Source organism: Cyanistes caeruleus, chromosome 5, assembly GCF_971803275.1.
Source record: "Cyanistes caeruleus chromosome 5, bCyaCae1.hap1.1, whole genome shotgun sequence".
NCBI classification, from domain to species: Eukaryota; Metazoa; Chordata; class Aves; order Passeriformes; family Paridae; genus Cyanistes; species Cyanistes caeruleus.
In genome coordinates, this window is record NC_141705.1 from 18716226 (window position 1) to 18743229 (window position 27004).

The window sequence follows — 27004 nt, forward strand, 5'->3', positions numbered from 1 at the left end:
TTACACTAAAAGAACACTCTGGGAAGGAACTGTACTTGCTTTCAAGGCAACACCATAATGAGGCCCAAGCTTGACTGTAGCCTCTGGGGACTCCCACACTAAGGTATACTTATACCTGAGCCTGCATTAAGACACAGATTCAGAGTTTTTCTTTGCTCTAGCACCCTCTTTGAGACTATGACACACAAGCAAAAACTATTTAACAGAGCTCCTGCTGCAGACTGCTAACTAGCCTATTCTTTCTCCTTGTCATCCTTAAGACAATGTTGCAAATTCTCTGAGCTGTGTTGAACATCAGCATCCATTTCAAAGAGCAGACACTTCCGACACTGAGCTGGCTGGCTAACAGCTTAAGTGATAACTTTTGTTGGCACATGCACCACAGTTCAGTTCTAAGAGATGTTCTGTGGGCAACTGCCTGTTTATTTGCTTTCCTAGACATGCGGCTGAACCACACTGTACATCCTGTGCTTATGAAATTCCAGCAGGGTTGTATCACAGTACCTACCACTAGAATGTGTGATTTACACCACCTACAAACTGCCACATCTCAAGATAAACCTGCTCCTTATAATGAAGATCCAGATAACTGGTTCTCACTACCTACAATGCTTTTTAAGGTCACTGGGTTTTAAAATAGCTGGGATTTTACAGGACACACTGTGAGATTTTTTTTGTAAGACAGGCTGATCTGAGATGGAGTCTCTTGTCCCCTTGCCCATCTCTCACACGCTTGTGCTGAACACCTAAGAAACTTGGGTTTGCTTCTACACAAAAGTGTGCGTGTCATTTGTTCCTCATCTTTCTCCAAACCAGTGAGGTGGGAAGCAGTTGCCAAATGAGAAGCATATTAATTATGTGCTGCGCCCAAAGGAATGAGCTTAGGGGAAACCCAGAGCCAAGGCTGAGCTGGAGAAAGTTTGATCTGGACTGGTCAAACAAGCTGTTGAAATCTTTGGCCTGGTTATCACATCTTGCATCCCATGCTCCCTGCTCCTGCCTGCCCTTCTCCAAAGCTTGGTGCTTGAGCACTGCTGGCCTGCAGTACCATTGGTGGGACAACACTCCAGGCCAAAAGACCTCCTTCCTGCCCACACAGAGGGCCTGATCACTAACAATTCTGTGGGCTTGTGCTAGGATCCTTGTCTTTCCTCCTCTTTCCACACAAAGCAAGACTGAGAGGACAGGGGAACTGTATGCAATCCCAAGATGAAGCTGCTGAGATCCACTAAGCACTGGCCAAGTGGCTCTGTCCACATACACACATGTTGGTGAATCCAAGTCCGAGGTGATCCTGTTCCCCAGCTGACAAGCGAGAGTAAACTCGATTTCCTGCTTTAACAGCCTGCCATTTTCAAAGGTGACTAATGATTCTGAGCACCCAGCTGGAGTCACCTGGCAGAGCATCTGCTTGGAACACGGGTGAGGCTCAGCACTTGTGGAAATCACATCCTTCAAAGGTGCCTCCAAGCTGTGCTTCTCCAAATGAGCTCTGAAGTGACAGGCCTGATTCAAAACCATTTTGCCAACCTCAGCTGAGCGTAACTCAAAAAGTCAAACTACTGATTTGCATTGCAAACACAAAAATTTAAATTGTGCAAACCTGGTATTTAAACTTTTCTACCTCAGCTCTGGAAGTCCTTACATTAATCACAGGCTAGAAATTGAGGTCTAGTTCTGTGAGGTAGTAGATGCTCTCAGTTTCCAATAAAGTCAATAGGAATTGTTCACACTCTATTGTGAAATACAAACCTTTAGCAGCAAGAAGAAAATTCAATTCATAAACAAGATTAAAAAACCTTTAGTGGCTTATGATCCAGCTACTCACATGAAGTTCAAGTTATTATTTTTGATTTGAATTGTATTCCTGGCCTTTTGAACTGCAGATCATTTATAATTAAGAAAAAATAAAAATAAAAATCAATGGTTGTTTTATAATGTACTGCTGTCAGTGATGGAAAGGACTACAATGGTTTCTACGATTATTAATTATTCAAAATAATATACCTGCTCCAGTATCCAATTAATCTGGTTATTAATCAAAGTGCCTTCATTGTAAACTACTGAAAGAGGTTAGACACTGCAGATTGTGTGCTATATTTTTAGATTTTCCAGTTTGATTCAAAACACACTAAAAGAGGGGCCCCATAAAATAACCATCTAGAGACAGTCCATGGCAAACATCCAGAAACTATTCTTAATGGAATGGAGTTAGCATGAGCTGAGATCATTCTCTAGCCTTGGGAGAAAGAAAAAAAAAAAAGAAAGAGATGTTTTTAGGAAGAGATTTCCAAAGGGATTATGAGTTGCTCTTTGCAAACAATACAGAGGATTTCCAGTATGCATTGTGCTTTTGCCGAGAACTGTGCCCACAATGGAGCCAATCAAAGTCCTCTTGTATCTAATGAGGAGGGGGAAATCATGTTGGGGAAAGTCCCTTAATGACAGGAGACAATAGCTGTTTGTACAGTGATACATACACAAAACTTTGTCACCAAGGAATCTCTTAAAACGTGATTTTACTTATCTGAGACATTAATCATTGAATAATTAGCATTAGCAGTGAAGCACATATGTGGGCGAGAAATCCGAAATCTTATTCATGGGATTACTGAAATGCTATTTTTTTTTTCCCCATAATTTGGAAGACAGCGTAAGTACAGAGCTAAAGTAATAAAAAATATGTGGGCTTTGGAATCTCAGCAATCTTTAATTCAATGTAGCATTTGTTCCGAAGTTAAACTGACACGTTATACTAAACACACAGAGGGAGTTGGACAGACACAAGTCTTGATGCAAAAGGATTAGTTTTCAAATTTGGTCTCCTAACGGACAATCAGACCCGCACCCTGAAGGGGTAACGTTGTTAAATTAATCCAAAACTGGGGTTTCTGTCGTAGCAAAACGTCGGGGCCCAGCCGGGCACTCCGTGTCGCACGTACCTCCCGTGTCCGAGCCCGCGCTCAGCCGCCTGTCGCCACAGGCCTCGCCCAGCTGGCTGGGGCCCTGCCAGACGCCTGGGTTTCTGTTTGCTAAACAAACGCATCTTACGCACGTCAGCTGCAGATGAAAACAAAATTATGAAACCGGGCTTTTAATGTAAAACCCACTTCTAAAAAACCTGATGTTAGCAATTCCATGTAAGGAACGTAAGAGTTCTCCCTAAGGGCTGCGCCTCTCCAAATCTCGACCTCCTGCTCTTTTTATTCACCGTTTGACAAAGAGCTCCTCCCGCCCTGTCCCAGCTCCGCGCCAATGGCCGCTCGGCCCCGGCGGCGCCGCGAGTGTCTCCGGGCCGCGCACGTGCCGGGCCCGCGGGCAGCACGAGGCGCGCGGCCCCACGCGCACTTCCCGCGGGGGTGGCGCGAGGAAGCGGCGGCGGCCGCGCGCCGATCCCTGCGCGCGTAAGCGGCCGCTCCGCCCTTCCCTCCGCGCTCCGAGTGGCTCCTCCCCCTCCGCCCCGCCTCGCGCTGGCGGGGGCGAGACGCGCGAGCGGGCAGAGGGAATCCCTCGGTTTCTCCTGAGCGCGCTCCGCTCTCGCGAGACTTTTCCCGCTCTCCGCATGTCGGCTGGTGCCAGGCTCTCGCGAGAGCGGCGCGGTTCCCACGCCCGGGCTGTTGTGTCTGAGGGGAGAAGCCCGGGTGCTGAGTGGGCGGTGCGCACCGCCCCCCCCCTCCCGCCCCGCGCGTGTCTCGCGGGCCCGCGCACGCGCGCTCCGGGCCGCGGGGAGGGGGGCGCTCTCGCGAGAGTAGGAGTTTTGGCGAGAGTTTGTGGAAGATGGCGCCTGTTGTGACAGGGTGAGTGCGGGGCGTTCGCGGCGCCCGCCGGAGCCGCCGCCGCCCGGGGCTGCCTGGCCGAGGTCGTGCCGCGCCCACCCGCCTGCTCCTCAGTCGCCGCTCGAGGGCATGGGGGGCTGCCCTCCGGACGACCCGCGGGCGGGCCCTGCGGCGCAAACCTCGCGGGGCTGGGGTCCCGCCGGGTGGGCGCACGGAGGAGGCGCCCCGGGTGCCGGCCCGGCAGCGGCCGCGCTCTCCGGCCGCCCTGTGGCGCGGGGGACCCAGCGGGTCTGGGCGCTCACTTTGCTTTCCTTCTCTCCGGCACGGACGCGCCGGTCGGGACTCCGTGCAGGGTCAGTGCTCATCCCGGCTGCTTCGGAGCGGGTTCCCCTCTGAGGGCTCCCAAGGGAGCGGCGGAGCCCAGCTGGGAGGGGACCTGGGGCTGGCACGGGCTGTTCTGCCTCCTCAGTCGCCCCGGCTCGTCCCGCCGCAGGCGGGGGTCCTCCAGGCTCCCCCGGCCACGTACCGGGAGCGCTCGGACAAAGGCTTTTGCTGCTGTGGTTGGAAGTTGAGCGCGGTGCCCCAGCGCCCCTCGCACGGCGGAGCCGGCCGGGGCCCGGCCCGGCGCTGTCACTTGGCGGCGGAGCGCTCCCGGTCGCGCTGAGCGCGGACGGGCTCTCCGCCCCTGCTAGCAGGACACCCATTCCGTCAGGCTGGGCGACCGAGGTTCCATTTCTCTCCTCTGTGCACACCATTCCCAGGGCTTTGTTGAGTTTTAGCTGCCTTCCTTCAAGTGCTGCGGTGCAGGGCAGGGTAGCAGTCTCCCTACGCCACTAAGCCACGCTGGATCATAATGAATGGTAGTCTCCATCCCTTTCAACCACACTGGGTAATACTTAATCATAGCTAGCCAGCTGCAGCATGTGTCACTGTAATAAGTGACACCCTCTTAGCCACCTACAGCTGATGAATAATAACAGATCCACTGCTAGTATACAGTACGCAATCACACCTGCAGTGTTACATTGCACGTTGCCATTGTCGCCACGTCTTGATTGCTGCTGCTTATTTTAAGTGCTGTATCCTTAATTTTGGACTATGCTGAGCAGTGTGTGTGACCTCTCTATGTGTTGAGGGAAGAAACAGGAGAAGAACAAGCTCTTTCTGTACACCACCTGTTTGTTCCAAATGAATTTTTGTCTGGTTAAAGTACTTCTAGGTCTTTCTAAAACGTGGACCTTATTTTAAGATTTCACAGTGTGTCTGTGACCTTCTGTCTTCCCTGTGGGATTACATTGTCTACAGCATTGGCTCTGTGGTTAGAGAGCAACAGCCTGCTTGGGGGTGGGGTGGAGTTGGAGGTTGATGCTTTTGTTCTCGTGGAGAAGGTAGCATTATGGTATTTTGTTGTTTTGTTTGGCTGCAGTAATGTTTCCAATTCCTCTTGTTTGTCCAAAAATAAATCGAAGCTTTTGCTTGATTTCTCTCTTGATGAAGGCATCTTGTGGCTAATATACAATTTCCCAGTTAAATCTTGTTTGTTATGATTCTTGGGGTGTACTATTTTAGAGGTTGGACTTTAAAGAAGGGAACAAATGCTTTTAAAGTTTGCTATAACTATTAGCCTGTGCTCTAATTAGCAAATAAGTTTTTCCACGTTTCTGTTAGTTTGCTCATCCAAATATCTGGGCTCCATTTCCTTTTGTTTATTGATTATTAGAAGATTGTCAGAAGTGTTGTCATGTTTGTGACATTAGTTTTATCCTTTTTAGATGTCTGTTAAAATGTTGACAAAAAACCTGGATTATTTTAAAAACAGTGATCAAATAATCAGAGCAGTAGAAAAAAATATCATTTTAACGAGAGTAAAAAAATAGTGTATAGTTTTGGATTTTAATGCAACATTTATTGTTTAAACCTAGAAGTCAAATAATTGTCTGGAAAAATAATTTTGTTTTCTTATTGTTAAATACTTCAGTGTTTAAATAAAGTAAAATGAAATATGCTAACTTTTGTTAATGTTGTAGTTATATTGCATGAAGAAGCCTGATTTTTTTCTTTTTTTTTCCTTTTTTTTATTAAATGACCTGTTTTTGGAGTGTGGCTCTGATGCTGAATTGTTTGTGTGTATTAGGATTAAAAATGAATGATTCTTCAGTAGCTGATTTTTTTTTTCCAAAATAGTTCATATGAGGAATTTTCTTTCTAAGCTGTTCTATAAAAACTTACTTGGACAGGGGGGAAAAAAGTGTTTGAAATTAAAAAGCAATAACTGAAGAATGTAATATGGAAATCCTGCATTGCATTTGAATGGGTTTCCCATGGGCACTCAAACTTTGAGGTAGAGCTTATGGCACTTTTGCAGTCAGTGTTACCTGAATGAAAAAGCTTTTTTTATTTTCCTGTGAAAACTGTATGCCTAAGCTTAAGTTATGGTATGTAGGTTTATGCAGTGTTGGAGTGGAATAGTAGGAGTTCACTGCAGCAGTTCTGGAGGGCAGTCAGAGTACCTTGCAGCATGTGGCACACTCGTGCTGCTGCCTCACAAGTAGCGTTTTGATGAAACTTGCTCATATGTACAGTGTGGCAAGCTAAACTGTACAGTGGCAGAACCAGATGCAGTGAGAAAGCAAACAGAAACATGAGATAAGTCTTAACTTAAAATGAATTACTATTCACAACTATTATTTAAAAGAAGTGGATAATTTATGGCTGGGATTATAGAATAGTATTTTTGGGGTTTTGTGGAGTGTTTTTGGTTTTGATTGTGAACAGTTTAGGGAAATATCATTTTAAGATGACAAGATTAATGAAAATGCTTCTTTAATTATATTTTGAGTGTAAACCACTTGTTTTTCAATAATTGCTGATATTGCAAAAATACCTGTGGATGTCCATTAGCTTGAAAATTGCTCTGCTAAGTCTAATAAAGCCATGTGACAGAGAAAAATCTCTAGTGCCTTGAACTTAATTTTGTAATTTTACAGTGACATAAAGTATGGAATGGTGCCTTCTTAGTAGCCTGGGACTACCTGATCTTTAAAATAGTAGAAGACAACTTTGAAATAACAGATTGAAATGATAAATAGTAGGCATTGTCTTGAGTACTCGATTACCAGTTAAAACCTCAGTAACAGCAGAATACAATATAGCATTTGGATTATTTTTCAAACAGGTTGAAAAGCCTTGAAAAAGACAAAAATACTTTGAGTAGGCTTATTGCCAGTATGATGGTGGTTTTCCATAGACACTATAAAGCAGAAAATTGTTTTAGTCACATTTCTAAGTAACTAGCTGTTCAAGTTCCGTGTCTGAATTAGTCATCCTGGAGTTCAGTGGTTATGAGGGGTTTCCTGACCCAGAATGCTTAATGATTTAAGGGTAAGGGAAAACTCAGGAGATCTGTGATGGTGCAGTAGAATGTTTGGCATTGGTGCTGTGAATTTTAGTGTAGTAGTGTAGATGGGACAGCCATCTGGTCATTCTGTTTCTTTGGTTTTGATGAGAAACATGAAAAAAACTTGTAGGAGGTTTTTGAAAGAGGATGCTGTTTCATGGAGCTCTCCCAACCACAAGGAAAAAGAAGTTGAGAGGTGAAAATACAACAGTTTACCAGAACTTCAACCACATCTACATCCTGATTAGTAATTTTAGAATGAGGACCTTGACCAGTGAGGGTCTTGAAGTAGAGAGCTGCTCAAGAAGTGAGATGGGGAAGGACTTGTGTGATCCAGCCATAGGCTAAAAAAAGCTATTGAGAGAGGAATGTTCATAAGGATCAGATCTGGATCTTGAAAGATGAAGAAGATTGCTTCACTGTTTCAGGTGTGAACTTCTGTGGTCACATAATAAAATTTCAGCTGCTAGAGGGGTATCTTAGTGATGTGATGGGCGTTGCTAGGATCTCAGCAGCAAGTTGTTTCTAGGACCTATACAGAACCTAGATTTGAGGGCTAATGTTTAGTTTAATTCAGGACTTGAAGTAGTGGAAAGGAAACTGACGCAGCGGTGGAATTAGTAACACCTTTATGTTGTCTGTGCTGAACTGATAGTGAGGTATCAGTATTGGAAAAAAGAGAATCAATCTGGGGTGTTGACTTGGACAAGCACAGGAGATAGGGAGTAGAAAGAATATTTCTGATTGATAGCAGGGAGTTCATAGTTGAATTTGAATCCTGGCCCTGGATAGAATGAAGACAAATGGAAAGGGATACAAGACAAAAGCCAATGAAGTGATTCATAAAATAATACAGGTGAGCAAGGTGGATGAGTCATGACAGCAACACCAAGGGAATGAGGGAGAGTTATTTCTGGAAAAGAAACGTTTCTGATAGTCTTGGGCGACAGACAGGTCTAGGGCCATAACAATTACATACTGATTCTGAGCCTTGTCATAGGGCTAGGCTGCAAGAGATTTTAGAATGGTTTCACTGAAGCTTAAGGAGTGGAAAAAAGATGATGTAGACTATAGGGCCAGAATTCATGGATGAGTTCTTCAGGCTACAGTTTTTACTGTCACTGAAGGTTTAAACAGTGCTTATTAAGATTTGAGTAATAGCATAACTGCAGTTATTGTATTGTGTATATGCACCTGATGAATGTTAAAGATTGGGGAAAACTTGTTTACAATCAAATGAGTAGATGGTTTTGTGTGACTTGTTATCAAGGAACATGAGCTGTCTTAATTCAGACTATTGGGAAATCCTTGTGAGCACTGTATTCTTGAAGGAGTCTTCTGAAATGCTGGCAAATACTCTTAAGCTTTTGTGCTTTCAGTAGAAGCAATTTTATGGACTTAAGGTCTTAATTTGGATTTTATTTGCTTTTGCTGTTTATTCATTGTATTAAGTAGCTCTTTGTTGTTTGACTTACTCTGGTTGATATGGAGCACAAAGAAAGTTTGAAAATAATCTTTCTGTAGCTTGATTTCTCCAGAAATAATCTGTAGACTATTGTATTTGGCATAGTATGTGTGGGCTTGTTACAGCCAGCTAAAAGGCAATATCCCTTTCTGATATCTCTTGGCAAAAATTGTTCTCTTTTAAGTATTGTTCTGTATTATGAATCGCATAATGATCATGGGTTTGTGAATGAGAGTGAGTTTCTTTCCTCTGAGTTGCTAATTTCTGTTTTGCAGTAATAATTTATTTTAGGACTATTTTTCATTATTTTGAACTCCAATTTCTATGTTAAAAAATACTGTGAAAAGAAGAGCAAGTAGCCTGCAGGTGTGTAAAAAGTCTTCCTGAAAGACTTGTGGTGCCTTCACAGGTAAAGATTTTGAAGAAAGGTTTTATAGTTACTAATTCATTGTGGGTGAAGATTATGGTTAGGGTGCAGTGTGTACCTGTTCTGTGCTATGTTTGGTTTTAGATAAACTTGGAAAGATAGGTTGTCATTTTGAATTGTTAAATACATATTTAATACAAACAAGTATTCTATCTTACGCATTTTGTCAGAATCTCTCTTGGGATGAAGAATGCAGTTTATGCACAGTATTAGTTTGATATTTGGAGAGCAAATCATGTCAGCAGAATTCTGAAGTTTCAGGACATCAATTTTCTGTGTTTGTAATACTTGCAGCCCAAAACTCTTTGGATGTTAATTGCAAGCACATTACTGTAACTGAACTATATGGCACTAATGTGCTGAAATACTGCCTCCCAAGAGCATTTCACATGGAAGGTGTATTTTAAGTGGTGTTGTTTTGGTTTTTTTTAGTTTGTTATTTCAATGTTTCTAAAAATTGGGCAGTTGTGTATACTGGATTTTATAGAATTACTTGTTTTCATCTTTTGTGTTCAGGTGAAAAAGAGAAAAAGGTAAATGTCAGCTATACTGTCAGATGAGAGCTTAATTCTGTTGACAAAAGTGGATATGCCTTTTAAGTCTATAGTATTTCAAGGCAGTTATATAATTATAAAATTATATTCTTATCTCACTAAACTTCCATTATTTTAATGTGGAAATGCTTATAGCATCCTTGCCATGAACATAATTGCATTAATTAGCAGTTAAGATTATGTGAGGTAAGGAAATAATACAGAATTATGGTTATCTTTTGTAATATAAAAATTCAGAAATTGAAACAGCCAATACACGTCTTTGAAGAGGAAGTTATTAATAGAAGCAGTTTCTATATCCCTATATTCTTACTGAGTCTTGGAAAACTAAGGATTAAACTTAGAGTTTCTCATTTCCTGGGGTTCTACTTATGTGGTGTTCTCTATTCATAATTTGTGTGTTTATGTTGTGGTTGCTGCCTTTTACAAAAAATGTTAAGTAAGCTTTACAGCCTGAAGAAACTCTTTAGTCACCTTTGCTATGTCACATCACAGCCATTTTTCACAGCCGATTTATACTGTTTAAAATAATTTTATTTTCTGAAAAATAGTTCATGCTGTTGAACTGCACTTTTGTTATCCAGATGGTGACATATGGCCATGTATCTTCTTGCTTTTATGCTTGTAAATGCATAAACTACATATTTGTGGTTGTAGACTTTTTTACCAGGAAGGAAAAGAACGTATGGGTTTCGGTATGTACAGTGTGAGAAGTCTCTTGATTAAGCTTGCAGATTTGGATCCTTAAAAGAGACAGAGATTGTTACTATGTATATAATATGTTATAATATTGTATATGTATTAAAATTATATATAAAATATAAAATGAAGACAAAGATACTTTTTTTTTAGTATTTTTATTTTTTAAAAGCTTGACTGATCTGTAAAATTTTACTATAAGATATAATTACCATGTTTTACTTTATTTGATTAATAAGATTGTTTAATGAAAGGCATGCTGCTGGGACGTGATTTGTTCTCTCTAAAGCAGCCTGAACACTTCGGTCAACAGCACGTGTCTTCAGGAAGCTTGTGAGGCTCTTTTTTGAATGTCTTTTTATGTAGATAAGTCTTGAAACATTCGTGTTGAATTGAAATACGTATTTTCGTAGTTATTTAAACTAAGGGAAGCCCTGCAGATGGTCTTGGCTAGCTAGAGGACTGGGCAATCACCAGATGTGAAATTTAACAAGGGCAAGTGTTAGGGATGGGGCAGCTGTGGATGTGCATAAGGAAGGGAATGGGGGGCTGCAGAAAGGGACCTGGGGGTCAAGGTTGACAGAAAGTTGCACACAAGCCAGCAGTGCCCTGGCAGCCAGGAGGGCCAAGCGTGTCCTGGGGTGCACCAGGCTCATCATGGCCAGCCGGGCAAGGGAGGGGATTGTCCTGCTCTGCCCTGAGCTGGGGCAGCCTCACCTCGAATGCTGGGGGCAGTTTTGGGCACCACAAGGTGAGAAAGATATAAAGCTCTTGGAGAGCATTCATAGGAGTACCATGAAGATGGTGAAAAGTCTAGAGGGAAAATCATGTGAGGAATGACTGAGACCAGCTGTCTCAATCAGTATGGAGGAGACTAAGAAGAGACCTCATCACAGCTTAGAGCTTTCTCACAGGGGGAAGCACATGGGCAGATGCTGATCTCTTCTCTGGTGACCGGTGACAGGATGCAAGGGAATGGCCTGAATTTGTGTCAGGAAAGATTTAGGTTAGGTGTTACAAAAAGGTTCCCCAGGGAAGTGGTCACAGCACCAAGCCTGACAGAGTTCAAGAAGTATCTGGACAATGCTTTCAAGGCACATGGCACGAAGCTTGGGGTATCCTGCATGCGGCCAGGAATTGGGCCTCGTGATCCTGGTGGATCCCTTCCAACTCAGTATGTTCTATGAGTCTGATTCTAAAGTTGTTTACATGCTTCACTTGGAAAACATGAAGACCTTACAGTGGTAGTGGTTATGGTATAACTTTTCTTCATTTGTTTCTTATTCAGGAGCAGGCGTTTATCTCCATTTTGTTGTAATGCATGACTAGCTTGTATGCAGTGGTATTTCATCTGTGCATTGAAAATCCAGAACACTTTCTCAAATAGACAATAAGCTGTATTGGCAAATAATAATTTTTAACTTCTCTGTGTAAGATCTCAGCTGGTTGTTCTTTTAATTTTTCTAGTTCTTGTAGGTTGGATTAAAGGGTATATGCTACAATGGTCCTGGTTAGTGTTTTGGCTATTAATCTCTTACAGTTATTTGATTAGAGGAATGAATACCTAATTTTTTTCCTTTATGAGTACAGACAAATACAGACATTTTTCTTAATGTGCTAGAAAAAAAATGTCTTTCTGCTTTTATTCTTGGTAACGTTGCTTGGTCTGTAGGGCCTTTCCTCTGCACTTTGTTTTTTTCAAAACCATACTTGCGGCATATTTTTAGTGTGTGGTGTTTTGGGAGATTACCAGGAAAAGTTGGTATCGAACTGAAACTTGATCAGGCTGCCGTGAAATTCAGAATTTTCCAAGCCTGAAAGAAGGAATTGGATTGTGCAAAATACTTCTCCCTAGTTTTGCCCAACTGTAGAAACTGCATAGAATAAAATATTCTCTTCAGAAGATACCCTGCTTTCCTTTTCCTGGCAGCTCTTTTTTTAACTCTGTAATTTAATTTTTTCTGGGAGCAGTGGCAAAGGATCTTGCAGGCAGTGTTTGCAAGTTGCAAATTGTGGATTAGGAGCTGCCAGTGTAGAAAATAAGGTTACAGTTGTTTGCTCAACAGAAGACTTTGTGAAACTAAGCTTTTGTCAATTATTGATTACAGGGGAGTTTGTCTTGGTAAGATGGTGAATCTTACATAAAGGGAGGTTCAAAATTAAGGTTTAGAGTCGTGGCGGTGCTTGTACACACTCTGAGTTTATGCCATTGTGGAAGAGTTCTAAGGCTAGGCAGAATAAATAATAATTAGTCTTACTCAGTTATTGTTGTTGTTCCAGCCGTCTGCGTAAAAGCTCTTCGTGTCCTGAACATGAAAAAACAAGCACAAAACCCTAGTGACTTGCCAAGGTCAAACAGTCTGTGGAGAGGTGGAAATAGAATTACTGTCTTCTGCCTCTGTTCTTGTACTTGGTGTAGTTATGGGCTGTTTACTGAGTTTTGACAGGTGACATTATGTTGTCTCTCCCAGCTGTGGCCATGAAAGCTGGTCAGGAGAAATCAGACTTCCTTAGGTTTTTCATCTCCATAACAGAAAGGTATGGTACAGAATACTTGAGTGACTGTATCCATCCTTAATATGTTCTGGTTATAGAGAACACTATTGGAGTGGACACTAGAAAGATGCGGCTCTCTTACATAATTGAGACAGATGTGATGGTTGGGGCATGACCAGTAGATAAATGTGCCATGTAATAAAATGAAGTGGTGTTCCAGTGTGCTGTTGCCATGCCTTTATACTGCTGAAGAAATTATTCTGTATGCATACTTATTTTCAAAATCGAAAATATTTCATTACTTTCCAAATCTGCCACCCAGCTCTGATTTCAGTGGTGTCAGAACTCAGGAAGGAAAAAGCTTTGGTGAAAGACTGCTGTTATTCTGCATGTGTGTGCTTCTTTTCATGCTTAGTTTTGTAGTATATATACAGTGATGACTAGTAAAATGCTCAATAATGTAATATCTTCCAGAAGTTATAGGGATATATCAAAACTATTTTGGACTTGTCTTTTTGTCCAAGTGTTTTTCTGGCCAAATTCTTTTCTTCTGCTGTTCAGTACTTTGTCAGCATTGAGTCCTGGGGTATTCTTGGTTTGGTGTAGTTTGTTGGGGTTTTTTTTTGGTTTGGTTCTTTGGGGTTTTGTTTGTGTTGGGGGTTTCTTTTTGTCGGTTTGTTTTTTTAATTTTCTTTTTGCATTCCATTTTTGTTTTCCATTTACTATTGCACGGTTGATGTTGCATTTGGTTTGTTTTGTTTATGTGTACATTACAAATTTCTCACAATAAGTGAAAAGCATGGAGAGCCGTTAATCAAAATAAGTATATGGGATTAGGCTTCCTCTTTGGAAGAGACTTGCAGCATACTTGATGTGTTGTGACAAACTGTTTTAGTCAGCACAGATGATACTGAGATGGAATTCTGATCCTGGTATAGAAGTTCACGGGTTCTTTGTATAAGTACTATATTTACAAGAGTGCCTCTTAATTGTTTTGCTGTTGATTATGGAGGTAACATATCTCTCAGTTTGTCTGTAAGAGTGATAGAAGAATATGTTAAGTTAGAGAAAAAGTAGGTAGTTCTCTAGAGCTAAAGCAAATTTTTTGATCTAAGAGTCACCTGAAGCAGGAAAGGTATGAAAAGCTATTTTGATAACCTATTTTAATTAATAATATAGATGTTGGCCAGGCTTATGTTCAGTTTTGATAATACAGTAAATAAGATTAGTGTTCCCAGTGCTTACATTTAGATAGCAGCACTCTCAAAATACCAAGAACTGTGTTAAAACAAATGTGAGAACTATGCCAAAACAAACATCAGAACTTTCTGCAAAAACTTACCTTTTTTTTGCAATGGGCAAAATACCTGTATTTCACAACAGTTATCAGGCAAAACAAAGAACTCGTTATGAAATAAGGTTTAAAAAAGTTTTACTTATTTCTACTCCCAATCAGCTCGTTGAAGTGATAAACCATACTTCAAATGGTAGCAAAGGAAAAGTAGACCAGGCCTTTACAGTAATTTGTGATTGTTAAAGTCTACTAGAAAGTATAGGGGAATTCTTGTTACTGGATCCCTTGTGCTATAAGGGTAATAGTCATTCTTTTTGACTGCCTGCATCTGCATGTAGCTTTTGAGACTGCAGTAAACAAGAGGTGACATCAGAAGATACACTGAAAGTACCTCTCAAAACAGAGTTTGAAGCCAGTCCTTATGTTAGCATTCCTTGGACGTAGCCTGAATTTCCATATGGAAATAAAGTGTAGGAGAAGAAAAGCTCTGGGCATATCCCTTGTTTTTTCAATGTTTCTGAAAAAAATCTTAGTATTATTTTTGATTGTTAAATACTTAGCAAATAATAAGAAAAACTGAACTGACCTTACTGCATTATTGTCTCACCATATTGCTGGATGGCACTTAGGGTTAGCAGTAGACTGGTTAGACTTGTCAGTTTGCATAGTCATGAAAGTACTATTGCATCAGGTTAAATTTAAAAGTTTATCTTTTTCAGTTTAACTAGTCCTCTTAAAAAGCCAAACCAAAAACAACAGACCTATGTTTGCCAGAAGGTATTAGGCAGTGATGAATATTGTATCTATAGAGATAAGAGACTTCTTCACTTACTGAAAATTTTCCTCTGTCCTTAGGGTTCGAATTGTGGATATCATTGTTGGAAATATTCAGCAGATTTTACTGGTGGCACTTCTGATATTTTCTTTGTGGTGTTTAGTATTCTCCTACCTAATGGCCCTGATTGTAGAATAGATTTTTCAGTAATGATACTACATTTTGTAAGATGAATAATACTATCCTGCCATTATACAATTGAATTCCTAGCTGATATTTTCTCTTTTTTTGTTTTGACATTAGTTGAAAAATATATATAGCCAATGCTTGACATTCATTTCCTCTGATTCCAGTTTATATCTGCTCAATTCTGCTTCCTCTTGTTACATATAAAGCATACTGAAATAATATAGGGTATTTTATTTTGCTTAGTCATTTTCAGTTATGTTCTCTCCTGAATTTTGTGAGCAGCTCTCAATTAGTTTTGCTTCTGGATAGTTTTTTATTTTCTTTTATTTTCTTTTTTCTTTAATTATTTTTAATGGAGTAGCACACCAGAATACTTTCCCTGTTTTTTGGGTTTTTTTTCTATGAAGTTTCTGTGTAAGCCTCATTCTCTTTGTTCCTGGGCAATCCATGTTCACTTATGTTTGTCCAGAGCAATACTTTCAGACTACTTACCAACACTGTTGTTCCTTTTTTCCCTTAAATTTTGCTGTTACTAGCCCTAAGGATTGTGGTGTACTTGGAGCATCACCACAACAGTTATCTACAGAGCAGGGAAGTCACTGTTGCTACTCAGCTAGTGTGATAATCTAATAACTGTATGTTTTAAATCAAGTCCAAACCCTGTTTTTTACTTTCAGGAACTTTAAACTTCACTTTGCCAGTGTCTTGGATTATGAGAGGGGATGTCTAATAAGCACTTGTATGTGATTTGTCTCCCCCCTTGAGAACTGATGAGGATTGGAAAGACAATAAAATCTGAAGAATTCAAGACCATGAGATATCTCTTGTAACAAAAGGCAAAACATTGATGTGGAGAGAGAAGTGTAAAACTTAAGTTATTGGTAAAGCCAGAGAAAGATCCAGTGTTACTATTGTGAAGGCAGGAAATATATTTTGGGAGAGGGAAGAAGACAGTGAAGGATCACTTCATTTTAGGGGAATTCTCTTTTTTGCTTTTTCCACCCTTCTTTCTTTTGAAATGTTTCAATCCTCTTTATGTATGGGAAGTTACTACTATTTTTTTATCCTTTTGCTACTCCAGAGAGAATGGGTAAAATAGATCTTTGAATGAATACAGACTGCAATCTATTGCTAGTGGCTTTGTTGGGTGTATATTGAAAGCTGTGAGAAGCAGGACACTTTGTTCTTACTAACATGGTGTATTTCTAAAGCAACAGAGCAGGGAGAAAGGATTGTTTTTGAAGTGATGAAAGCAAATAAAGTTAAGCTGAGACCAGGTTAAATTCAGTAAATAAGCATTGCCCACAAGGTGGTGGGTGTGTGTGTGTGTGTATAGATACACTTAAAAGTGTTTGTTATACAGCTTTAATATACAACTTGGATTTATATTTACTATACAGACAGTTTCTTCTAACATAAGATGGGTTAAAAGAGCATGTGTGATGTTCTGCATAAAATTGTAACTGTTCTTTTTGCCTGGTTCAGTGGTTGAATGCGAGTATTTGATTTGCTTTTAATACCTTTTCAGAACCCTAGAGAAATGGTATCACACCAGAGTGTCTTAATGTAGGTTAAAAATTACCAGTTTGATCAAGATAGTTCTCTTACACTTTTTATTCTCATTATAGAAGGCATCTTTATTAGTGATACATGTCCTGATCTTCTGTTCTTGCTTAAAAAAAAAAGTATTTGAAAGCTTACTATACAGATATTCTGGAAGTAAATGTGTAACAATGGTGCACTTTTTCATCCAATAGTGAGCCTCAGTTTACTTTTACAGATTAAACAGCTCATGTAGGCCTTTGTCTAAAGCATTTCTCATTTTGGATCAAAATTTAAAAGTCAAATGTCAAAAGGCATATCCCTTGGATATCAGAATTGAATAATTGTTCCAGCCAGCAAGGCTAATGTGTGCAACCTTGCTTCTTTGGTTAAAGGTTTGTTCCTTTGATAAAAGGAATCTTCAAACTATCAGTCTTGCAACACTGGTCCATAGTTGGAGAAACAGGAAGCAAACACTTCAGCATTGTCCCAGATCACCATTGCTCTTTCAGTCTGTGGTGTCTTCCTTTATTTCAGCTGCTTTCTTAAAGTCTTTCTTGGAAGCCAAAAGTAGCTTCATGCACATTTTCCTAAGAGTAGAGTCATTTATGAGCTTCTCCTTTGCCAAATAATCTGTAATGGAATCCACTACATTTTCTCTGCCTGAGGCTGTTTATTGCATTGTCCACTTGATTTTGACTTGCTGTCTTGATTGCTTATTCTGTCTGTTTTCTGCAGTATTGTAGTTAATTGTAGCTGTTAGAAATGTCTTGAGGACTCTAAGTTCAAAGTGCCCTAGGTCTTGGCACAGTGTCCTTCCTGTAAGTAACCTGTATTCACCTGTTGTTCAAGCTGCTTGCAAGCTGTTGGGTGGCATACGGGTCCAGAGAGCCCTTTTAGCAGGGCTCTAGTATAACTTAAAGGGTGGACTTTGGTTTTTATTGTAAAACCAGCCAGGATAACTGGAGCTCTTTATGCGCCTTGTGTTTTGGGAAGAATGGTGTGCTGAATGTTGAGTGTACTTCAGGTTTGTCCCAAGGTATGCTGGCATGGCCAACCAGATTTAGAGCTAGTAAAAAAGTTGAAAAGCTGTTGGGTGTCTGTCATGGCATTGTTTGTGTAGTTAATGAAGATTTATTTCCTAAAAGGCATTATGCTTTGTAGTTGCCAGTCTCTTGGGGAAAACTGGAAAAACCTTTCCTTTTTAAAAAAACCCAAAAAATCTACTTGATCCAGAAAATTCCACAGCACCACTCCTTTGCTGCCCTCCCTGAAAAAAATTACCAGTAGAAATTTATTACGCTTTCCCTTAAAGTTTGTGGTTAATTTTATTAATAAGCATTTGTATTATCATGCCATACTTGACAGCTGGTTTCTGTGGTGTTCTATCGCAGCACTTTGGTCAGCAGTGAGGGCCTGTGGCTGCTGAGCTGTGTGATTTGCAGGCTTTGCAAGTGTCAATCCTGTATGAACCTCGGTTTACTGATCTGTTAAAACTAAATTTTAATTCTGGAGTGGGATGACTCTTTGAGGCTGGTCATATTGATGATGTGTAGTTGCCTTGGGATTTCCTTGCACTGAACTGAAAGTAGTCACAGATGGGAGAATGTTCAGGAGAGGTATTAGGCTTGTGTGGTTCTTACTCTTCTTCAGCTATCCATTAATCCTACTGCTGGAAATGGAGAAATGGATTGCTGGAACCTTGGCCTGGATAAGAATAACCCATGCATCCACTAACAGTGGGAGCAGAAGGCCCTGCACCCCTCTGTGGATTGTCTTAACTCTATCCTTCCTCCTCTCTGCCTCACTTTGTAATAGCAGAAGGGAATGGAGAGGAACGGGTGGATGCTGGTCTGGGGCTGGGAAACAGAATGAACTCTCTGAAGGTAGATAATGATATATATGTGTGTGGTGGCAGTTGTCTCTTGAATTTTCTGCTGCTGCAAAGACATTGAAGAGATTTTGGAGGTGGGAGAAGCAGATTTTGTTATCTCAGTGTACAAGTTTTTGTCTGATTCTTTATGTTTTATTTATTGGGGTACGGAAACATTGAGTGGCTTCTCTGTTTTACAAATGTTCTTTTATTTAGCTGTAGGGAAGTTGTTCTTCCCCCCCAAGGGAGTTTCCTGTGTTTATGGAAAAATAAAAAAACAGAAGTGAAAAATACCTCAAGCTTCCAAACCTGTCGCTCACGTTTCACTTCTCCCACTACCTTTCTTGTCATACAACTAGTTCAGCAGTCCTTCCTTTGCCCCATAGCAATGCCATCTATCTAAAAAGCTAGACACTGTCATAGGAAATATGGTAGCTAACTTGGCACACCAAATTATTACAACAACCTGTGAACCACTGGGGAAATAAAAAAAAATTTACACAGTGCTACACTTTTCTGGTGTTTATCTTTAACTTGCCAGAATGTTTTATTAGGCTTTTTTCAGGCTAGTAAATATAACATAACTTTGATACCTGTTCCAAGAGGTTTATAGTTACAAATAAATTCAGTATGCAACTCATGGGCTTTTTTAGTTTAAAAATCCACTTAAGTCAGGGGACCTAAAATTGTGTGTAACTCAACAGTTAAGTTGCATTTCATAATGTGTTACTGTCACTAGAAATTCTGGAGACCCTCTGTTTACAATCTGACTATAGAGCAAATGATTTCTCTATTTCGTATGCCTAGGTGAGCAGTATGTAGATAACATACTACATTCAATATGAATGCTGTCTTCTTGGTATTTAATCTTTCCCACAACCATATAAAGTAATTTAAGCAGTTCAAAACTCATATTCTGAATTTTCTTCATTTGTTTATACTGTGTTTTGTGTATGTTCTCTTGTCATCTAACTGGTTTGTGAGTTTTTAGTGTCTTAAATTGTTCTATAAATGGTAGGACTAAAGAACTTCTCTGTCTTGCACATTTGTGCTTTGTATGGTGAGGAAAGTTTATGGGACAGTACCATGAACTCCTTCATCCCTTTTGGGCAAAGTGTAGTTTTTAATGGATCTAAGGCATAAGCTTACTGTCTAGCCAAGTGGCACATGCAAAGTGATCAGCTGTGAAACAGTAATTGCCAAATTCTGCTTTGTCTTTTTCAATGACTTTGGAAATGTCTGTCCAGCTTCCAGTTTTCAGAAAACCCATAGCAACTTAATTTCTTTAAAAGCTTTTTTCTTCTTTTTAGACTTAGTTAATACTGATTTATGGGCACCTAAGTTATTGCAAGAATGGCTATTACATTTATTAATTGTACTAATACAGTACTAAGCCTGCCCTGTGGACAGAGTGTGCCATATTTTCCAGAATGCATTAATGCATTGAAGAAAATATACTATTTCTCTAAAACAGTGAATTCTAAGTGGCAACTTCTAATATAGGTTATCCCTTGACTTTCTTTTGGGTGAGACTTTTTTCCTTCATTTATCTTGGCTGTGTAGCTATCTGTATATTTTCATTCCATCATTCAGGTTATCTATGTGATTGTTGAACTTTAATGATTGCTTTTGTCAATTTTTCTTCTGGTTTGGAGAGTTCAGTCTGCCCAGTTTGAGGCAGCAATGACCAGAAATTTCAGGAAGGAGATCTCTAGAGATCTCTCTAGATTACGTACTTGGTAATCCTGTGCTGGTAATCATTTTTAGCTGGTCAAAGTATGCTTAACAGGGTTGGTAGCTGCTAACTGAAATGACGAATTTGGTTGTTCACTGCTTTAAGACACTTCTGACAATTTACATTCCCTTCTGGCCTGAATGTACTTGGAAGGATGAGACAGTGTTTTGAAAAGAGGTTGGGCTCAGAGCTCAGCAGTTGGGAGCCTTCGCAACACTGCTTAGGCACGCTTTTCATGCTGTAAAATCCTTGCAAAAAAATTGCCAGCACAGGCGTTATTCTGGGAAAGTCGTGTGGTAGCAGTCACAGGTTCAAGATTATGCAGAAGTTAAGTGCTGTTGGGTAAATTTTTTTAAAAAAAATAATAGTTCCTTAAATACTTAGAATACCTAACTTAAGTTTGTCTCAAAAAAACATTCTTGTTTTCAAACTGGCTTCATGGTTTATAGTCTACCTCATTAAGATGCAAGGAGAAGTTTTACCAGTAATTTGCATTTGTGTGGAGTTTAAACTTGACAAACCTGAAAAGCAAGCCTCCTTGAATTAAGTATGATTCACACAATTTCCATTTAAAAAAATGGACAATAATAACTGCTTTGCATTTGTGCTTTTCAGATTTTTTTTCTTATGAAAAATGCTGCATAAAAGCTGTTAGGGCACAATAGGAGCATGTGTGACTGTGTAAGAGAACTGTAATACTATAACACAAAAAAACCCCTATGATAAGGTGTTAGCTTGCTGACATTCCAGCCATGTAATCTAATCTTTTCATATGGTTATTGTAAATGTACTGTGATAAGGAGGAGTAAAAGTTTATTATTGGAGTGTCTGTTTAACTATCTTCTACAGGGATCATTGACCCAGTTACTATAACAGTTGTTAAAAGTATGATCATATTTGATGGTAAGCATTGTGGAGATTATGTTTCTCTAGCAATTTATTTCTAAATATTTTAGTTTTACAATTATAAGTGGCAATACTTAGAAGTAGCTTCTAGCTTATAAATTTTAAACAGAAATAGAGTTTTTGCTGTACTTACCCTATTTTTGTTTTTCTCCTTCAAGTCAAGTTTTTTTTAAATGGGAATATGACCTCCTGTCTGTCCTCTATCAGAATGCTCTATTAATTATTATAGGGGCTGTAGTTGCAGTGTAATTTAGTATCTTAAAAACTTTGAATTTAGCTGTAAATTAATTCAACAACAACGACAAAAAGTCCAAAACTGTCAAATCTTTTAAAACATCTGTTTTTCTTAAAACACAGGTTTGTGAACTGTAAATGGACTATTACCTAATTTTGCTGTCTATGCAGGTTATGTGACTAGAGGTTTAAGAATAATTTGCTTGTACTAAATGCTTCCCAGTTAGAGACCTTCAGCACAATCACAGGGAGAAAGCCTAACACTGGAGAATGGCCTACAACTGATTTAGTTATCCTAGAAAGTTGAAAAAGAGCCTTCTCATTCACATTAGTTTCTGGGATGTGTTTATTGCTGCTGTTTTTATATTCATGGGATGATGTATTCATAAGCTTAATTACGAAACAATACACTTGAGTTTGACTAATTCTAGGATACTGACAGCTCATTTTGCAACTGCGCCCAGTTAATGTTAGTGTAACCATGTAATTCCTGGGTGATGCAAGAAAACATCTGATATCTAGGAAACCCTATAATTTTGTAACACAGGTTGGTGCCAAATACAGCTTTGTTAAAAGGTATACGTATGCACAGGTTTTGTGTCATCAGTTTAATCTACTGAGGAGATAAATTTTATTTACCAATTTGGAAATTACTGTTTGCATGGCAACCTGCTTAGTTGCTGATAACCTATTTTCTACTTGCAAACTGATACAGTTTTTGAATTGTTTTACAAGTCTAGGATCAGTGGGTGAGACATAGCTCAGTGAAATAAGCTTATAGAACTCTAGCAGTTTACTTTTATTGAATATAAGGAGCTGCTTTCATATTGCATTTTGAAGGCTCACAGTATAGAAGCTGGAGAAAGAAAGGGAATGAAAGGAGAGGATTTGTACTGTAATAATGTTGTGTAAAAAAAAAAATAAAAATTATATTGTATAAAAAACATTGCCTGAAAGTGACTGAGTTGCCGGAGGAGGGAGATGGTAGGGAATTGTCCCCGTTTCTTAGTGGTGTTTTTTAGAAGTGTGAAAATACAGTAAAGATGTTTAAAACTGGCTCTTGAAACTTCCTTTGGAGGGCTAGGTCAGAGCTTACGGTTCCTAAAACAAGACTAATTAAGGGAGTATGTGAACTGTTTTTTGTTGGATTTTTGCTATTACTGTTATTGTCATTAACATTATTTACAATAACATTAAGGGAGTCTAATTTGGAAGTAGGGGTACACAGGTTTCTAACAGTGTCCTGCTGCTGAAGTAGGTGGTCACGTTCTCCTGAGTGTACCTGTTGATTGCACTGAGGTGGTGCTGGCATTCACTGGTATGGTGATTCAATCAATGAAGTCCCCTTTCCTTTACATCTCTGGCCTCCCCAAAAAGATAGGTCTTTTTTCTGAGTTACTGATTTGAATTTATCTGTGGTAAGGTCTGACAAGTGCTGGAATTTGGTGTTTGATGGTAGGTCAGTGCAGCTGGGGGAAGCTGGCAGGCAAGACCTGTTTGGCAGTGACAAATCAGCTCAGCTGCCTCTGAAGCCACAGTGCAACTGTGAACTGGAGCAGCTGGGATACAGGCACGTTTGCTTGCCCTGACCTAGCAGAGAGAGGTGGGAAAGGCATATGAGATGGTGGTGACTTAAACTGTCACAGCAAGACTTGTCAAAGTTGGTCTGCTTAAACCTTGGAGATGTCACTTTACTTAGCTGTCACTTTGCATTAAGTTCTGACTGCACTTGGGGTGAGAGTCTTATAGGTATCCTAAGCTAAGCTTCAACTAAGGATGTTAGTCTCTTGGTAAGATCTTTCAATTTTCCTTAAGACTTGCATTTTGCAAGTAATTTTCTGTACTGAGTTTCCTCTGTTTTCTTGCATTATAGTTCTTTCCCATTAGAGTTACAGGCTTGCTTAGCTGCTCCTGTAATCTTTTTTTGGCTTCTATTGAAGTTGAGTTTGCTGAGGTGAGCAAACATGTTTCTGCAACCAACATGACGGGTTTCTGTCCCTGCTTCCCCATGTATTACTGATGTACCAGATTGATGGAATGAGTTAGCTCCTTTTGAAGGTCTGAGCACTGCAGGTGGTACAGGGGAAGTGAGTTGAGGAGCTTGGAGCAGGGACAGTAAGCCCCTTAGAGACAGATTAGGCCATTCGCCTTGTTTTTCTGCTAGTAGGAAGCAGTTGCTGTAGCAATAAAGCTCCTTTGTTTATGAGAGTATAGGGTAAGGAAAAGGACATGGAAGAGTGATTATTGTATTGCTTTATTAGAGCAGTGGTTAGAGATTTTAAAGCTGACCAATGACTGGCCCTGTCAAGAACCTGTCATCTCTTAAAGGGGTGTTCCAAAGAGACACATATTTGCCTTTATGATTAGTTAGGCTAGTCTGGCTTTTTGAGAATCTTTTGCCTTTGCAAATTCAGTATGGTTCTTTACCACTTCCATATAAAATCATTCACAATTTCTCCTTCTGTTACATGTTTTTGGTACTACAGTGAATGGTGGTGATTCAAAGAAAACCATGAACCTTAACTTTTTGTCCTCCTTTTTCACTTTTTTTAAAGTTATCTTCTGCACAGAATATCAGTGCTTATTGTCCAGTTAAGGATGGAAATTATATTTACAGAGCAGAAACTGTTCTTCGAACACTGCAGACATTCAGTTACTGAAATGAAGGTTGAACAAATCCTTAGGTACTGTACTATAGTGCTGGGTTCCTATATTTGCAGGAAAGTGGTTTTAAAAGTCTCCTCTTATATCTAATTTGTGACTTTTCAAGTAATTGGGCAACAGAGATAAAAATCAGTACATTTAGTAATTTTTCCCTCATGCTTCTAAAAAAAAAATTCTTCAAACTAAATCTTATTTGCAGTTATGGGCCACTAGTAATTCTAAAAAGCACTGGTTTGGTACTCAATACCTCTGTTCTTACCATATTTAGAAGTTTCATTTTTTAAAAGGTTTTTTTTTTTTTAAGGACTGCTTGTTTTTTAAGGACTTGCTGATACTTGAATTATGGTTTAGTAGGGGATATATAATCACTTTCTTAGGAAATAAAAGTCAAGTTTGTTTGTCAAGTATGTATTCAAAGGTGATGTGCCAGGTGAGATCCTGAGGAAAATTTGCTGTGTCAGATGGACAAGAAGAGTTCTAATAATCATAAGCTGAGCAAAGTCATTGTCAATGAAAGCTGTGACTGGGGGATATTTTGTGTAGAATCATGCTCCAAACTGATTTTATGTATCACTGTTACTTTAATAGTCAATTTTGTGAACTGTGTGCAGGTGTTTTCCTTTTTCCAAGTATCCACTCTCTTTTGGTTTGAATGGATGAAGATAAAACTAATGAGCATATTCCCTATGCAGCTAAAATAGCTGAGCCAAATTATACTGTGCTTTAGGGACTGAGATTCTGTTGGCATGCTGATTTTTCAAGCGAATAACTTGTTCAGTTGCTAAGGTACATGTGTCCAAGTCTGCAGTTTCCACTAAATATTTGAGCCAATGTTATTAGGCAATTAATAAAAAACAAATAATAGCATGTGAATATAAAGGAATCATGGTAAATTTGAGTAATGTTTTCCTATGTTTCTTACATTCTGTACCACTCCAACATTTTAATGGCTTTATCCTTTTAAGTTGATAGTATCCAAGTTCTTTAGTATACCTGAGATCTTTGGATTACTAGCTGCTTGCTGCAGGTACCTACAGCTAAAAGTAAAAGCAGGGAAAACACATCTCCAGGTGTATGTTTAGGCACTTCCTCATTAAACAAGCTGTCACTACTGACTTCCTTGCCTCATTTAGTGTGGCAGAGTTGTTTGAGTGCTTGATTAAAATTCTGTTATGCTTGGACAAGACCTTTGATTTTAGAGTCATATAGTATAGTACTATACTGTATAGTGGTTACTGCCTGGAGTTTTTTCCAAATCTAGGTAGACTGCTGTAGAGAAGCAAATTTGTTTACTTTCTGTAAGTTGTTTAAAAGTGAGCCTGCTTACTGATACAGTGCAAGCTTTATTTAAATTGCAGCTGTGGTTCTGTGATTTTATGGGGATTGGAAAAGAGAGGACAATAATGAAAGCAGTGTGGGAGGATAAAAGCAGGTCAGAAAAGGGAGAGGGAGTTTCTAATTGAACCAGTGACTTGCAGTAAGAGGGCGTGACTAAGCGAAGCAGAGCTTTTTCTATTGTATTTTTGTCAGTATTATTTGATACAGTGCCAAAAGTGTGTACAGTGCTGTAGAGTGGAAGACTTGTTTCAAGCATATAACATGCACCCTGTGTTGGAAGACTTAAATGCTTTAAGTATAGTCGGGGACAGTACAGAATCATGCAGTACAAAGATGTGATAGTGCATGGTTGGTGGCATTCACCCTGGAGCAGGTGGGTCTTTTTTTTTGTTGTTGTTGTTGAAGAGGGGGAATGTTTTGTGTATTGATCAAAAACTTTCTGGTTTTGTGATTTCAGGGGCTGCTGTGCCCCCTGCTTCCAAAGAGTCACAGTGCAGTTGGACCACCCATCATTCACTCTTTACAGAAGAGAAAGGCACTTTAGGAGCAGTAAAAATCCATTGTTCATGTCTGTTAGACATTCTTCATTGGTGTGATTTTAATTAATTTTATTTCCTTTTTTTTTTAGGCTAGATAAGAAAGAGGGTACCTTGTGTAGTGTTTCAAAGAAATTTGGCTGAGACTGTTTCTTTGTATGTGAATATGAAAACTGTATTTCTTCTTAAAAATGGGTTAGCTTTTATTTCAACTTGAACCTTCAGGACAAAGTCTTTATAGCAATATTTGTTGCAGTAGACACCCTAATGAGAATCAGGGCCAAAGTACTGCTGGCAGGCAAAAGTGAGAGTGAGTTGATGACTGCATGTGACTCTTACTGTGTGTGTTCAGGATGAACCAGCCTGTGATGGGTGAGCTGGAAGCTGTCAGTCAGTTTGTTGACTTCATCAGCCTCAGGAGGATCATGCTTATGGACATAATTGTGTCTGGAGGGAGCAACAGGGGGAGATAGGTGTCATTTCTTCAGCAGTTTCTGTACCTCAGCTGTGTGATATTATAGAGGAACAAGGCAACAGAGTATATAGGGTGTGAGTAGTCTAAGGATTTAAAGACTCTTCACTCTATGAGGCTATGCAGATAGTTAGGAACACAAGGTATACTGGGTCACATTAGACTGTATGTCATTAAGTTACAACAACCAACAAAAATTAGTGGAGGGCAAAACCCAAAAAAAACCTGTGGGACATGGAGGGGGAGTTTCCTGAGAAGTGCTGGTCTGCTCAAAACTTTATGAAGAATGAAGGTGTGTGGAATTGTAGGCTGTGGAGTATAGAGTGGGTAAGAATTACTTCTTCCTCTGTCATTTCTTTTGACAATATCAGCTTGTTTATTTTAGTTCTTTAGTTTGTGTTTCCAATGTGGAGGTTGTTTAGTACTGAATGTTACTGGTAATACAACTGTTTCTGTTTCCCATAATCGGACTTGTGTATATCAAACCTGTTTTTGTTTTGGAGAAGATAAAATTTTCCTTCTGAAGGTTTTGTTGTAGCCACTGATATGGTTCATTTATTTAATATCTTCATCCATGGAGAAAATCAGTGTAAAATGTTCTGTTTGAACATAGGTAATTGCTTGTGTTTACT

The 27004-nt window shown here is 39.6% G+C and overlaps 1 protein-coding gene across 2 annotated transcripts in view; it reads left to right on the forward strand.

Annotated features, from left to right (window-relative positions):
* The first annotated feature begins 3346 nt into the window (after positions 1-3346).
* Positions 3347-27004, forward strand: part of RBPJ (recombination signal binding protein for immunoglobulin kappa J region) — a 58719-nt gene continuing 35061 nt past the window's right edge. The window contains exon 1 of one of the 2 annotated variants that reach the window (XM_086890399.1): positions 3347-3797. In XM_086890399.1, coding sequence (XP_086746525.1) covers positions 3778-3797 — 20 coding nt within the window. In that variant the 5' untranslated portion in view covers positions 3347-3777. Of the gene's footprint in view, positions 3798-3982; positions 4130-27004 lie in introns of those variants that run through there. The other variant, XM_086890398.1, reaches the window with a different exon arrangement.